Source organism: Mytilus galloprovincialis, chromosome 1 (genome assembly GCF_965363235.1).
Source record: "Mytilus galloprovincialis chromosome 1, xbMytGall1.hap1.1, whole genome shotgun sequence".
Classification (NCBI taxonomy): domain Eukaryota; kingdom Metazoa; phylum Mollusca; class Bivalvia; order Mytilida; family Mytilidae; genus Mytilus; species Mytilus galloprovincialis.
The window spans coordinates 10,807,315-10,823,613 of NC_134838.1; the positions used below are offsets into that span (position 1 = coordinate 10,807,315).

Below are 16,299 nucleotides of genomic sequence, written 5' to 3' on the forward strand. Positions count from 1 at the left end.
TCCTGATACATTTTTGGAGTTCCTTAAATATAAATATAATCAATGTTCTTGTTCGATATGTCTTTCAAATTTATTTTTCTATTTGATTTTTATTTATTGAAGTTCATATGTTGAACTTTTTGAAAGCTTTTTTTTTTTTTTTTTTTTTGACATATCCTGAGAGTCTTAATTAGTATCTGTTTAGAACAATTTGATATCATAATTTGTTTGTTTAATGTCTACCTGATCATCTGTCGTTTTTATTTGCAGTTTAACAGTCAGTAAACTTTACTACCTAAGATTTGGCAGTTTTACTTCCATGTTAATTAGCATGTTATTTTAAAACTGCCAAGAAGTGATAATTAGAACGCAGGTGAAAAGGGGATTAATGGTCATGTGACGTTAATAAAATATTCAAATTATCCAATAACACTTGAGTAATTTTCAGTGGGTGCTATTTTTATATATTCCACGTGGTGAAGAATATACATCATTCGCAACTCGGAATTAACAGTAATCTAAAGTTGAAACAATAATATAGCAAGTGCATTAACATGGAAATAACAATTAAAACTTTGTAAGTACTTTTATTCTAATACGAATTTCGTGCTATTTTTGAAATATCATATTGTTTGAATTATTTACATGATCTGATTTTTATAATAATTTTTCGTCAAAATTGCATTTAATTTCTTTTCTTAATTTTAAACTGCCCCTTTCAATTCAGATTTTTTTTTTTTTTTTCGTATTATTTATGTTTATTTAATTTTTTATTCACAGGTTCATGGTATATTCTATATGTTCAATGGTGTATGGATTTTCAGGTAAGAATTTAAAATTAATTTTAGGTTTTCACATTTTTTATACTTAGCAATCTCCTTTTGGAGACAAGTCTAGAAACGAAACAGATTGTCCTTTCTTTAAACATTCTTCTGTTTATATTTTTGTCGAAATATTTTTGAAAGGTGACAGCTATAAATCATAAAGTTTGCTAAAATAGTTAATTTACAAACTGTGGTTTTACAAAGTGTGTAAGAATTAAGGACTATTGTTGGACCCTATCTCGTTTTCTCGTTAACGGATTAACTTTTATTGTACAAAGGATTATCCTTTATTCGTATTAATCCAACGAACACCCAAATCAAATAAAAACCCTTGTTTATAGCGCACTAGTTAATAATCTTTATTACCAATAAATTAATCCCTTTTTATCACCAATGTCAAACATTTTGTTAAAGATAATTTTGAAGAAAGCACGGTTGCTAGAATAGTCGAGGTGTTGTTTGGGAAGGGAAAGGAAACACTCCTCGATTAGGCGATAATGTTTCATCAAAATTATTCTTTTGATAGGGAAGTTTGCTTTTGTTTGCGACTTGTAGGAAATTAGCGTGTCTGGAGTACAGCGTGTTCCCCAATTACTCATGGAGAATGGATATTACCTGATAAAATAATTGTTAAGATTAGATACTTCGTAGTGAAGATATCGAAATTTATAGAATGCATACTAGTATTCCCATCAAGTAAAAAAGTAGAAAAGGGGGTGTCCATTCCTCAAGGCTTTTTGAAAAAGTTGTTAACATGCTGTTTTATAAATGTAGTACGCCTCTAAGTTTCATTCAACAGTATTTCCAATCTAATGACGATCTTATAAGTTATTAAAAACAAGTTATTTTTCAATTGAAATATTGCGCTTCGCGATTAAAATGTTAAATGGTGCATCTGATAGCATGAGTATACTGAAATCATAGGTTGTGTGAAAATTACAATAAAGACATAAATAAATCAATTGCAAAATAATTTAATATTAAAAAAGTTTATTTATACCTCTCGGAATTTCGGTCGAATATTTTTTTCCGTGCCATAAAAATGGGAAATTGTCATTATCAATCAAAATGCTAGACAATGCTTTAAATTAATACTCTGTACTCTCCTGTAAATTCAATTCATTTTTACGTTACTATACAAGAAGAAATATTTAATTTAATTTTGGGTTTTTATATTTATCAATATTGTCTTTTAAATCTTTATCCTTAATGTTTGTGTAAACAAATAGATTTCAGATTAAGTAATATCATTGAATCCACAGATATAAAACGGATAATAACGTTTGGCATGTCCTTCTCAAATTTAAACAAATGTCAGAAATACCGTACACTTCATAAGTATAGAATTCCGGTTTTTCTTAAACCCTAAATTTAGATGTGTAGTTTCGGATAAAAAGAAAAGCTACTGTCACAATCCATTATTTTTTTTATTATTTTTAATTTTATTTCAAACATTAGTATTACTACCGCCATTTTGCTTTTGTGTAAAAGTAGCATACCGTCAGTGCTCACGACAGGTGATTGTCCTGGGAACAGTATATCTAACGAGAAATGAATCTGATAGAATTTTCAGTATAAAATTGATAATATATATGTTCCAGGCTTAACGATGTATTCTCTACACTTGAGCTCAGCTGCACATAAGAAAAAAGTAAAATCACAAAAATATACTGAACTCCAAGATATAAAATAAAGAAGTCAAAGCAGATTTGTCATATAGAAATACGACTACGAAAATCATTGCTTAAATTTAAAAATCCTTCATTTTTTTAATAAATCGATGAGCATCAATATCAACTGGGGTCTAAACTACATAATTGATTGGACTATAGATATAATCCAACCCGTCTTAGATCAAGTTTGTTTCAATTACCGAATTACATGTGAATCTTTATTTTAAAAATTTATAGGCAAAATGTACCGTAAAAAATCATACCCAAACTGTACTGTTAATTAATGCTGTGGTAGTATTTTTTCTATAGTTTTTATACTTTCATTTTAGATATGAAAACTATACAAGCTGGATCAAAAGAGAAAAACACTATTCTGAAGCCTGAATGCTGCCAAAACAAAGGAATTTGTATTCTTGGATCTTTCTGTGTCTGTAAGAAGTAAGTATTTTTCGTTAATATATATGAGCGCATTTACACTTTCTTTTCCGAAATAATCTGAAATATTCAAATCATCCGGGTTACAGTTTGAATTAAAATCAGAACAATTTACTGCTGCTCTTAAAATCCTAGAACTCTGTCTATATTTTACATAGCAATTAGAAGAAAAAAACCTATATATCATTTTTAAAACCAACCCGTCAACAAACGATACAATGTGTAAATAAAATATTCCAAAAAAGTTACCACCGTCATGTTTATTTTTTTCCCCGCAATATCAAAAGTTTTGTAACGTTCATGTTTCATGTCATATTTTCTATTTTACTTATATTTGAACCAATCATTCTTAACTCCGCTTATTTTTTAGGAATCATTTTGGTCGACATTGTGAGCACAAGATAGAGTTTAAACCTTGTGGACAAATTCTCCATGGATCATGGATTAAAGCTGACTGTAATCTTTGTAAATGTTTTGATGGAAAGATGTCGTGTATACCACGGATTTACGATGAATGTGGTGAGTATTTAATTCATTATTGATGTTTTCTTATCGTCCAGTTACAAATATTTCATGCAAATTAAGGAGAGAAAAACACACTGTAAACTTTAATATAAAAAATACCTTTCACGTTTATCCAAACCCTAACGGAAATCTTTAAAATTTTCACGATGTATTGTAAACAGTACAAGAAAAAAACGTGACGAAAACAACCCACATACTGCTATTTTTCCGGAATCAAAAGAAGTTGGTATTTCTTTCACAGAAATAATTTACTTTATGATTTTACTAAAGGATATGTTGCGTATGAAAAAACTTTGACCGGGTCTATAGAAATCAGATAGCTATTTTTGCTACTGCCTACATGCACCCAAGTGTAATATATATGGTATTTTCCCCTTACAAAACAAGACTATCAAGCTGAAAAACACCGAAATCTCGGCAAAAATACTCTCGGAAGATCTGACTATATGTCCTTGGGTATAGCAACCTAACATTAATTGTGATTGCATTTATGTGTTTCGGAACTGTTCTCTATATATATAATTTTAGATTATAATTATGCAAAATATATATAATTTTTGATGAAACCAAAGGCTTGAATCTCTCACTTTTTTGTGTTTACAGACTACGAAAATGAATTACTGGACGATACGGCTACAACTAAAGACCCATTAACGGCCAAGGACATCAAAATTCTTAGCAACGATAGAGACTATCAAGATTTAAGAAACGTAGGAGATTACAATATAGAAGATTATTACTATGAAGATGACCGCAACTCGTCTATCGGCGTCCATTTTAGTTATCTCCTAACTTGGATTTCAGTCTTCGTCGCAACCTTCATTCTCAAATGAAAAGAATGCTTGAAACGACAATACTGATGAAACAAAATACTGTAACATACTACACAGAGGACCAAGAAGCTCGGGTGCTTTCTCGTGAAGTACTATAACATTCTCACAGAGGTCCAAGAAGATCGAGTGCTTTCTCGTGAAGTACTATAACATACTACACAGAGGTCCTAGAAGCTCGGGTGCTTTCTCGTGAAGATCTATAACATACTACACAGAGGTCCTAGAAGCTCGGGTACTTTCTCGTGAAGATCTATAACATACTACACAGAGGTCCTAGAAGCTCGGGTACTTTCTCGTGAAGATCTATAACATCTACACAGAGGTCCAAGAAGCTCGGGTGCTTTCTCGTGAAGTACTATAACATACTACAAAGATGTCCAAGAAGCTCGGGTACTTTCTCGTGAAGATCCATAACATACTACACAGAGGTCCAAGAAGCTCGGGTGCTTTCTCGTGAAGATCTATAACATCTACACATAGGTCCAATAAGCTCGAGTGCTTTCTCGTGAAGAATATACTTTAACATACAAAGCAAAGGACTAAGAAGCTCGAATGTTTTTTCGTGAAGTACTATAAAATGCAAAGCAAAGGAACAAGAAGCTTGGATATTTTCGTAAAGTACCATAACGTTCTATAAAGAGGGCCTAGAAGCTCGGTGCTTTCTCGCGGTACTACTAACGTACTATACACATAATCCAGAAGCGCGAATGATTTCTCAGTATGCTAATACATACTACATAGAGGACCCAGAAGCTATGACGCTCTCTCGTGACGAATTGTGACATACTATACAAAGGGCATAGACGTTCGGAAACCAACGAGCTTTCTTATGAAGTACAACTCTAATACATGAAACGAACATTTCGCCTGAGCGAAATCCAATACAAAACTAGAAACCGTGTCTGAAATCTGGTTTATAAAGCTGTTAGTATAAACAGAAGTGGACTTGGAGACGGCATTGTACAGAAATGTATAGAAATAGAGTAAAAGTCATAGTATAGAAGGGATTAAAACGCATGTTGAGAGGAAAAAATTGTATAATAATTGCTATACTAGTAATAAAAAAAAGGAACTTAACAGACGCTTGTAGTAAGAAAAATAAATGGAAATAGAAAGTATACATATTATCAATAAAGCAAGTTTTTGTAAATTTATGAAATAATTGTTTTTGTTTCTTCATATGCAATGATAAAGGTTTCGCTAACAAGAGCGTCACTCAAGCATAGCTGTCAGGTTTCATATACAGTATGGATAATATAGAATACATTGTTATTACGTAATTGAATATGTTTTTTTGAAAATCTACTTTCTGTTTCGATTTGATTGATTAATTGCTCATCTTGGATTTATGTACAGTGGCGAATATTCCATTCATGTTTGGGAAGAGAACAAACTAATCATAAATACAAAAGGTATAGGTTTTGTATCAAGGAAGATCCAGATGAATGTTGGAACATTTGAACTTTCACTTAAAAATGAGGGTACAATTTAATTTAGCCTTGCAACATGCTCATTGGCACTCATACCACATCTTCTTATATCGAATTAAAACTCAGTGTTTCGAGTAGTTTTAAACGGATAGAAATCATGGCAATCTTCCTACACGAACCATAAAAGTTTACTGTTACTTTACAATTATTATAGAGGAATAGGATAACACAGTTACTCTTCCCAATTAGGTTATATTTAGGCTATTCTTATATAAACCTCATTACTCTACCAGACGTTTATCAAAGCCATACACTGTTATATATACGGAAATTAAATTCAAAGTCAATTGCAACTAATAAATTATACATCATTATAAAAACAAGGAGATGTGGTATGATTTTCAAAGAGACAACTATCCACCTACGTTCAAATAAAGTAGATGTAAGAATTAAAGGCAAATGTACAGCATTCTACAATTAGAAAAAAAAAGGCAACAACAAGAACAATATGAAACAATTCAATTGAGAAAACTAACGGTATTATCTATAACAAACAATTTGCCACAGATTTACGATGGCTGTCATTAGTATTTGATTTATACATTGCTGTAAGCTCAACGTTCAGTTGAAATATTTTTATGCATAATTTGGATAAACCAACTACATACGATGAACTACTAGCTTCTCCAGGTTGGAACAGGCACGCAAACAACTCATCTATCGTGGAAATGGAACGGTGATGTAAGAAGGGATGGGGTAATTGAAAATGTTATGGTAATTAAGTGTAATGCATTACAACTTTCAATGTAATTGAATGTAATGTGTAATTGGGCTAACACTTGGTGCTGGTATTTATGTTCTAGTCCATACAATATACATTTTCAAAACTGTAATTTGTATATGCTAGCCGTCTAATCATAATGAAAATCTTATACCCCCATCCCTTAAACTTACTTTTTGTTATGTTGTTAATTTGAATTATAACAATATAAAATATACCAATAACAAAAAAATCAAAACAAACAAAACAAAAACAAAGAATTTTATCTACAAAATCTTAGTAACATCAAAGTTTTTTTTATGTCTTCTATAAGAACATCCATGCAGAGTCCATAGTTTGAATAAGAAAAATGTTTCATTTTCGCATGCAAGGGCGTCCACTCTGACATTTATGACAAAGATCACTGCGGTGAGGTTTGTTTGGATCAGTATGACGTTCTTCCTTTTCCTCCTTCGAACAACTACAATCGCTCTGACCACAAATCGAGCATATCAGCTTTTCAAGTCGGTAAGGGTTACAAGCTTTCTTACACTTTTTGCAATCCTGTTTATAGTATACCTGAAAAGGTAAAACGTTTAGAAATAATAAAAGATGGCTAATTTTGTACACACATATATATAATACATGTACTTAAAGAATTACGAGAAACTGTAACAAGATTTGAAATTTTCTACCGTTTGAAAAGCAAATAAAATGCTTCGCTGAGCGCACCCTAATACGTATATAGTATAAATATATCAGATACCGAAAATTTGTGTTCAGGAATGCGGAAGAATATCACGAGAGATGATCATTATATAATAACAACAAACCACATTATATACTAATAACAAATGATTATATGACTTCAATATAACAATTATTACGGTAAGGTAGACTTTCCTGTTATTCATCATCTAAACAGGAACTAGTATCAGAAAAAAATATCTATGTATCTTGACCTTACTTTCGGATAAAGAGATAAGATTTTTTTCTGAGACAAGTACCTGAAATCATCCACCAGAAATTGCGGTCATCCGAATTTCAGTACTTCAGTACTTTGATTTGTTTTGATATTTCTGTGATTTAAATCCAATATCTATATACCTGTAATTAATTAAGTAATTATAAAACGAAAGAACTATAGGTTTGAAAAGAAGTCAGTGCTCATGGTAACTTTTTAACGAACAAACGCCAATATTATCCGATATAAATCTGTATTATAAATGACATTTTGGATTTTTTTTTTTAGTAAATTGTTAGAAGAATTTAATAGTAGATTTGTGTGTTATTTTATGTAGTTTACACCATAGCAAGCGCATAGCAAGTTATCGATCAAGTTAGAATTTCGTTCCATTACAATGAAATTTATAACAGGTAGGAGACTATGTATTGCCATGCAATACTCACAGAATTGCTTCGTTAAAATTTACAAACCTTTTAAAAAATGAGTTATTGCCCTTCGAACAGAAATCTAATAATACATTCACGCGACATATCAGAAAACGGGAGCGATGAGAGATCGGTTTTTAATTAGATTGCCTCCCACGCGACATATCGGAAAACGGGAGCGATAAGAGATCGGTTTTTAATTAGATTGCCTCCCACGCGACACATCGGAAAACGGGAGCGATGAGAGATCGGTTTTTAATTAGATTGGTCGTGTGACAGTCGTACAACAATCGTGAGTTGCTTGGGTGTATTTCTCAGGTTTTCATGGCATGAAAAGTGCGTGTTACTGTCTTGTCACTGTCGTACGCCTGTCACACAACAGTTGTGGGTCACTCGCGCGTTTGACTCCGATCTACTGGTATATAAAGAAGGCCATATTTATTGCGTGCCATTTGCCATTTGCTTTCAATATTTTTAAGTGTTATTATAAGTCTAGTCCAAGTAAACGACGTTTTTCGTATTAGTTTATATTATAAATTGTTCAGCGAATTTAATCCAGGATGCCCCCGAAAAATTATCAAAAGAAAGGTGGTAGCAGTAAACGTGGATGATGTTGACCAGACAGAGGACCCACTACCACAAGCTGAGGCATATGCAGATTTGGAAACTACTTGAGACGTCACGGGGGTCAGGGACGAAAATATGTTGCACGACGAACGTACAACTGTCGTACGACAGACAATCAAAGTTGTGCGAGCATCGTATACAATTTTGTATTCGTGAGACAATCGTGCGATTGTATCACGATTGTCTTGCAACAGTCGTGAGATTGTCGTACGACAATCGTACGATTGTAAAATATTAAAATGGTTTATTTTGGTACCCACAACAATGTGTTTACCGCGCGACAGTCGCACGGCTGTGGTAAGACACTCTCACGACAGCCACAAGACAGTGACACGACAAAAATCGTAGAGCAAAAAAGGTGCATGTCTAATTTTTGTCCCACGACACACGACAGTGCCACGATGCTCAAAATATCGTGCGACTGTCGTACGAAGATCACAGATGACCCATGACTTAACAAAAATTCTTGTCATGGCGCTGCATAGATGTGTCGTGGGTTCGTTGTGCGTAAATTACGTAGAAAAGGATGGCTTAAACCTGTTTTGTTTTAGCTAGCTAAACCTCTTACTTGTACAGTTGCACGCAATTCCTTAATATTTCCAACAATGCCTACCGATGTCGAATAGCTAAATGAATGAATGGCCACAGTCGAGTGTTTCAAAATATTTATTTTGAACAAGATTTCGACCGTTAGCAAACTTGATAGATACTTTTGAGAAAACAGATCTAGATACAATTCAATAGGGCATGCAACCCTTAAAATCGAAAAATAAAACACTGAAAAGAAACGGACTAACGGACTAACCTCAAATCATGAATCCGATCCTTCCTTAGATATACATGGACTTTAGAAAAATTCACACATTTCATCTTTTGTGTTTACATCTTTTTTTTACATATCTAACTTTTATCTGTATGAACTTTACTTACACGGTCAGTTCCCTGTACGCAGAAAACGTAGGCACTTTCCCAGTGTGCTCGACAAATAGGACATCGGAAAAATCCATATCTACGTTCTGTCCTAGGCATTCTGCGAATTCTTTCTTCTAGTTAGGCGAGGTTTGTGTTAATATACACATATTAATAGATCACATGCATGTGGTGAAATAAGATAGGAACCCGGAAGATCATACATATGTCATACGTAAAAACGAAAAATCCAAAGTTTAAGGCTTTTTTTCCTGAAAATCTAATTTCGGTCTCAATCTTAAAATCGCATTCTGCTTATTGTTCCCTCTAGTAAGGCGAGGATTGTGTTAATAAAAACCTATCAATACCTCACGCGCATGCCTTTGGGGGAAATAAGATAGGAATAGATTATACGTAAAAACAAATAATCCAAAGTTCAGTCTTTTTTCAGAAAATCTACTTTCGGTTTCATTCTTAAAATCCCAGTAAACGCTTCGATCGATAAATATTGTTTGACAAATATAATGTTTTAGTTCTAAAAGAAACTGAAAAACTTGTCACCATAAGAACTCGACAAACTAAATTCTATCAACAGATTTTTAAGCGACGTAAAGTTACACTAAAAATAATAGTAAATACATTGTTTTCTCCCTCTTTGAATAAATTTTATAGATTTACACAACATAAGTCACAACACGCAAGTCGGAAATCTTGTCCAGATGATTAGGTCCGAGACCACAGTTATTTCGTAGTGCATTTCCTAAAGACAATATCATAAAATGGAAATTCAAAAAATCCCACAAGCGCTTTCTCAATAATATTTGTACAGTGTGTTGTACAACTTTTTGGACAAATTATATCAAAAGTACAGAAAACCTCACTGGCTTTAAATAACTAAAATATGGACAATTTTATATTAAGGTGGTTCTTGAAATATTTTGACATCTTCCGAAATTCTAAAAGAAATAATTTTGGAAGGGGGTATAAAAAAAATTGCAAGTAGCACACTGTCCACACTATCAAAGAACGATAACTGTTTTCCCGGACCATTCCGTCTTTCATTTTCATTTTCTATCTTAAACTGTCCTCAATTAAGAAGGGTGTATTTTAGGTGGATTTGGTTTTAAATTTTAATTTATTGATATTGATTCATCGGATGACTCTATTTTATTGATTTTCAACATGTTAAGATCAACAGAGTTTAATTGTTTGTCTTGTTGATGATTGTTGTCTCATACGTACGTTTTCATTATCCAATGTGTATCACATATCTGTGCATGGACTTGCTACAATTCACTTTCTATTATTTATTTCTTACTAATTTATATGTTTACTGATAACTGTACCAGCCTACTCCTGCAGATGTCAGTATAATGGTAATCTCCTTGTTATAGCAGTAAATTATTAAAGGGGCAAAATTGAAAAAAAACATAATCATTATAGGAAGTGACATGTAGCAAGTCTAATTTGCGTATTAAATAATAAATCCCTTTTTATAAAGGACAACGCTATTACTTATTGAGCTTTTATTTACCATGATGATTTCATATTTAAAACAAGAATGTGTCCATAGTACACGGATGCCCCACTCGCACTATCATTTTACATGTTCACTGGACCGTGAAATTGGGGTCAATACTTTAATTTGGCATTAAAATTAGAAAGATCATATCTTAGTTAACATGTGTACTAAGTTTCAAGTTGATTGGACTTCAACTTCATCAAAAACTACCTTGACCAAAAACTTTAACCTGAGCTTCACACTATCTTCTTCTTTGTTCAGTGGACCATGAAATTGGGGTCAATACTTTAATTTGACATTAAAATTAGAAAGATCATATCATAGGGAACATGTGTACTAAGTTTCAAATTGATTGGACTTCAACTTCATCAAAAACTACCTCGACCAAAAACTTTAACCTGAAGCGGGACGAACGAACGGACGAACGAACGAACGGACGAACGGACAAACGGACGAACGGAGGCACAGACCAGAAAACATAATGCCCCTCTACTATCGTAGGTGGGGCATAAAAAAGCTAAAGAAATTGTTGTTTCATTAACGTCCAGTTGCAAATATTTCATGCACATTAAGGAGGGAAAACACACTTTAAACTTAATTATAACACAGACCTTCCACTTTTAAAGTACATCCAAGTCCTCCCGGAATGCTTTCAAACGTTCATGCAGTTTATAGAGAAGTGCGAAAAACAAAAACAAGACAAATCAGACTGCTATTTTTCAGGAATTAAAACTAGTTGAAATTTCTTTTACAGAAGTTCTCCAGTATCGCAAATCTGGCTTGCTAACCCAAATTAAGGTAATTGCTTTCAGATTTTATTTTTGGTATTTTCAAATCCTTTTGCGTAAGAATAAAATTTGACAGTGTCTAAAGTAATCTTATAGATATTTTTATTACTGCCTACATGCACATGCGTGTTATATGTATTGTATTTTCCATTCAAAACAAGACTACCAAACTGAAAAACACCTCCCCGGCAGAAATACCCCCCGGAAGACCAGTCATGGTATTAATCGTTGGGTAACAATCTTACATTGATAGTGATAGGCATTACTACGGAAGCAATCGGAACAACTCGGCCTTTCTGGTTGCACGAAAATTGTACTGCGTAGCGAGAATGGCCGAGTAGTTACGATTGCTACGGAAGCCGATAAGGGCCATTCAAAAAAAAAATTATGTCGTAATTTCGACATAACATGTCGTTATTTCGACATAACATGTCGTTATTACGACATCGCGATGTCGTTATTTCGACATAACATGTCGTTATAACGACATCGCTATGTCGTAATTTCGACATAACATGTCGTAATAACGACATCACTATGTCGTAATAACGACATCACTATGTCGTAATAACGACATCGCCATATATATATAAAAGAATATGTATTATGATTGCCAAGACACTAAATGACACAGAAATTAACAACTATAGGTCATCATAATGCCCCCAATAATTAGAAAAGCCCCCGCATAGTCAGCTATAAAAGAGGGACGAAAGATACCAGAGGGAGAGTCCCCGAAATGCTGTGTGGCAGACAGTGTTATTTATAAATTATTAGCTCCCTTGGTAAAACTCCAAATTTCATATTTAATGTATTTCATTGTTAAATAATTTACATGAAGCTTAATAAGTATATATTTGTTAATTGCATAGCTTTTGCTATTTGAATCCATTGGTTAAAGATATTTATTTATATTGTAAAATTCAATATTTGCATCGTCGCAAAATCTTTGGTTACCTTCTTTGGTTTCCTTCTGTGAGAAACTTATATATTTTATAGAACCCATTAAAGTACATTCAACTTCCGACATATCGTGAGGGGCTACATAGCCAGTCAAAGACATTAAAAACTTTAATTTATTGGAAGAATAATATGTGGAATTACATGTGGACTGACATTCAGTCCTACCAAGACAAACTAAGCTTTCCACATCCCAATCAATAAGCGCAAACTACATGGCTTCTTGTAATAACGGTGAATTGAAGTATTGATTGCTCTATTTCTACTTTCAAACGTTGGGCACGATGTTCCTACAACACCACATTACACTTAAAATGCGGCGTCGAAGAGGGTTTTTGACTAAGATTAATTTTTGCAAGTTTTATTCGGTTTTTAATATGTTGGTTGATTCTGGTTCTGTTCGTTTTGTCATGTCATTTTATCACAAGTTACCTAAAGTTGTGGAAATGATTCGATTTAATAATGTTTATCCTTTAAGTTATTTCAACAAAAAATGCTGAACTGTCGCAAGTAATGTAGGAAGGAAAGATGGGAGGAAGTACATGTATACGCTTTTCAATAAAAAATTTTTTTTTTAGATGTACAAAACTTTTTTCATAGGATGTTTAACTTTCAAGGTGCATATCATCTGTAAGTAAATCGGACATTTTTACCCTTAAATTTGAATAGAATTGTGTTTTCCCTGGCACACAAGTTGTCGAAATACACCCCTTCAATTACTTGAACCTTGGCTTGAGAATTATTTCACAAGTCATCTATAGTGTTCAACTTCTGATATACATTTTAAAATATAGTAATCTACTCCTGGATCGTCCGCGAAAACGGCTAATATAATCCCGGGTTTTTATTAATTCGATGAAACAGTTTTCGTCGCTGTTTGGGATTCGTCTTTCAATTACCTCCATTTCATGCACAAGTTTATATTGACGAAAAGTTCCGGCTTCGATAGTACAGGAATTACTTTCATCACAACAGTTATAACATGAACAGTACAAATCGCGAATTAAACATTTCGTGAACTGGTATTAAGTCTTTTATTATTGGTGATTGCACATTACTGTCTATTTCAGAGTACTTCCGCAACATAAATTTCAATTCGCATTTTACATTTAGAGGACTGTCTTGGTGTCTCCAATTTGTCTTTGCAAAAAGTGGACGAAGATCATCTGATTTTTTCCCCATTTCCCCATTCTATTAAATAAATCGTTAAAAGCTATAAACGATTAATAAAAATTGCAAAATTTAACCTGTGTCGAACCTATGTCCCCGGGCGGAGTCTATAGCAACATGCACTATTCTTTTTTTCTGCAGCAATCATCAACCTCTTATTCCAAATTTCATAACACGATTTGATGTTAATTATCATGAACATTTAATTGAAACTTTAGCACATGTAACGTCGGAAATTAGCGTCTTTCGGATTTTAGACGTTTTCAGACGTTTGGACAAATTGGCTACCGTTTTGTAATGTGTGGAATCATTTTATTCCTTGAAGACCCAAATATGTAGTTAATAAGAAAAGAATCTTGGCATTTTTTTTACTCGTCGTGTATCTAACTTTTGTTTTGATCAATTATAAAAAATACGCGTTAACTGCTTTGAAAATGAAATATCAACTTGGACAAAATGGCTACCGTTAGAAAAACGACTGTGAAGAGAAGATTTTATTGAATCAGCAATATTTGAACTCACGAACAATGAGGCAAATATTTGTACTTTTGTTAGATATTATTAGTGTCTTACTCTTTTTATTCATTTTCTGCTATATCTACTTATAAAATTCACTTTCAGTCGTTGAGTTAACGAAATACGTCGTTGGACATTTTTCTTATTCCAGCTTAATATGCAGCCACCGAGTCAAATGAAATTTGGCAAAATAACGGCTTTAACGCCACAAAGAACCGACACATGTCGCTGTTCCTGCCAAGAATCAAAAAGATCAGAGAATAAGAAATCACTTTACATAAGAGTTAAAACAGTTTTTCATAAATGTAACGTTGGACATCCGTTTTTTTCACATAGATTTGTTATTTTAATCCTCAAATAAACTAGGTATTACTTACTAAATGATGAAGAGCTGCAAAAACATAATTTAAAACATATATTGATTTTGTTTTAATATTGGTTCGTGTTTTCTAACATTTTTATTTTGTTTTGCGGATGAAATTTTGAAGATTTTGTTTTAAATCCTAGGGCTTGTAGGAACATCGTGCCCACCGTTTGAAAGTAGATATAGAACAATCAATACTTCAGTTCCCCCTATTACAAGAAGCCATGTACAATGTAGTTTGTGCTTATTTACAGGGAGGTGGACAGCTTGGCTTGCCTTGGTAGGACTGAAACAAGTAGAAGTTTTTATTGACCTTGACAGGCTATATAGTCCTTTCGCGATCAGAACTTTGTTTGACTTCATATATATGGTGGTGTTTAACGACCTTGACTGGCTAGACAGCCCTCGCACGGTCGGCTCGGTGCCCGAAGACGTTTGGTGAGCTTTAACACATTTTGATGCCGTGGGTCAGGAACAAGTAGTGGAGGTCGCAATATGTAGGCCGCCATCTTGGTTTTGGATTTTGACTTCAATTGGATCTATAAAATATATAAGTTTCTTACAGAAGGTAACCAAAGAAGGTACCAGAGATTTTGCGAAGATGCAAAAATTAAACTTTACAATATAAATAAATATCTTTAACCAATGAATTCAAATAGCAAAAGCTATGCAATTAACAAATATATACTTATTAAGCTTCATGTAAATTATTTAACAATGAAATACATTAAATATGAAATTTGGAGTTTTACCAAGGGAGCTAATAATTAATTAATAACACTGTCTGCCACACAGCATTTCGGGGACTCTCCCTCTGGTATCTTTCGACCGTCCCTCTTTTATAGCTGACTATGCGGGGGCTTTTCTAATTATTGGGGGCATTATGATGACCTATAGTTGTTAATTTCTGTGTCATTTAGTCTCTTGGCAATCATAATACATATTCTATTAAATATATAGCGATGTCGTTATTACGACATCGCTATGTCGTTAAAACGACATAGTGTATGTCGTTATTACGACATGTTATGTCGAAATTACGACATAGCTATGTCGTTGTAACGACATGTTATGTCGAAATTACGACATGCTATGTCGTAATTACGACATAATTTATTTTTTTGAATGGCCCTTATCGGCTTCCGTACATTACATTTACTAAGATTTAATCATTATGCAAAAAATGTTATCCCATGACTCGATATCTTATACTTCTGGTGTTTTTTGTCATAGACTAAGGAAATAAATAAATGGATTATACGGTAACAGCAAAAGACCCAAGAGTCGGCTGTTCGGTCATATAAATTATTTGTAGATATCATCTTGTTGATCAATTTTGCTTGTTTCAGTTATTTTATCTCTTTTACCTTTCAGGATTAGGCAAACGCGCAAACAATCAGAAAAATCACCATTAAAGGTCAATAACTCGATTAAGGAGTCGTCGGCTTATTTGTACATGTTGTCCTTTTTTTTTCTTTTAATTATCTATATATCTTTTATAGTTTTTATGAAATATGTATTAGTTACCTGACCTGGTAAGTAAAATATTTACAATTGTATTAGCATGATCAGGCAAAGACAATATTCAACAA

At 33.1% G+C, this 16,299-nt stretch overlaps 1 protein-coding gene across 2 annotated transcripts; it reads left to right on the forward strand.

Moving 5' to 3' along the window:
- Positions 1 to 450: 450 nt before the first annotated feature.
- On the forward strand, positions 451 to 5,435 carry LOC143065131 (cryptic protein-like). 2 transcript variants are annotated; one of them, XR_012975405.1, is made up of 6 exons: positions 451 to 556; positions 760 to 803; positions 2,806 to 2,914; positions 3,282 to 3,430; positions 4,040 to 4,486; positions 4,592 to 5,435. XR_012975405.1 is itself a non-coding variant. In XM_076238505.1 (5 exons), the coding sequence occupies exons 1-5, from the start codon at positions 534 to 536 to the stop codon at positions 4,267 to 4,269; spliced, it is 555 nt and encodes a 184-aa protein (XP_076094620.1). In that variant the 5' UTR covers positions 451 to 533; the 3' UTR covers positions 4,270 to 5,434. The 2 variants fall into 2 exon arrangements, 1 of the variants encoding a protein (XP_076094620.1); XM_076238505.1 differs by having other exon boundaries at positions 4,040 to 5,434.
- Positions 5,436 to 16,299: the final 10,864 nt, after the last annotated feature.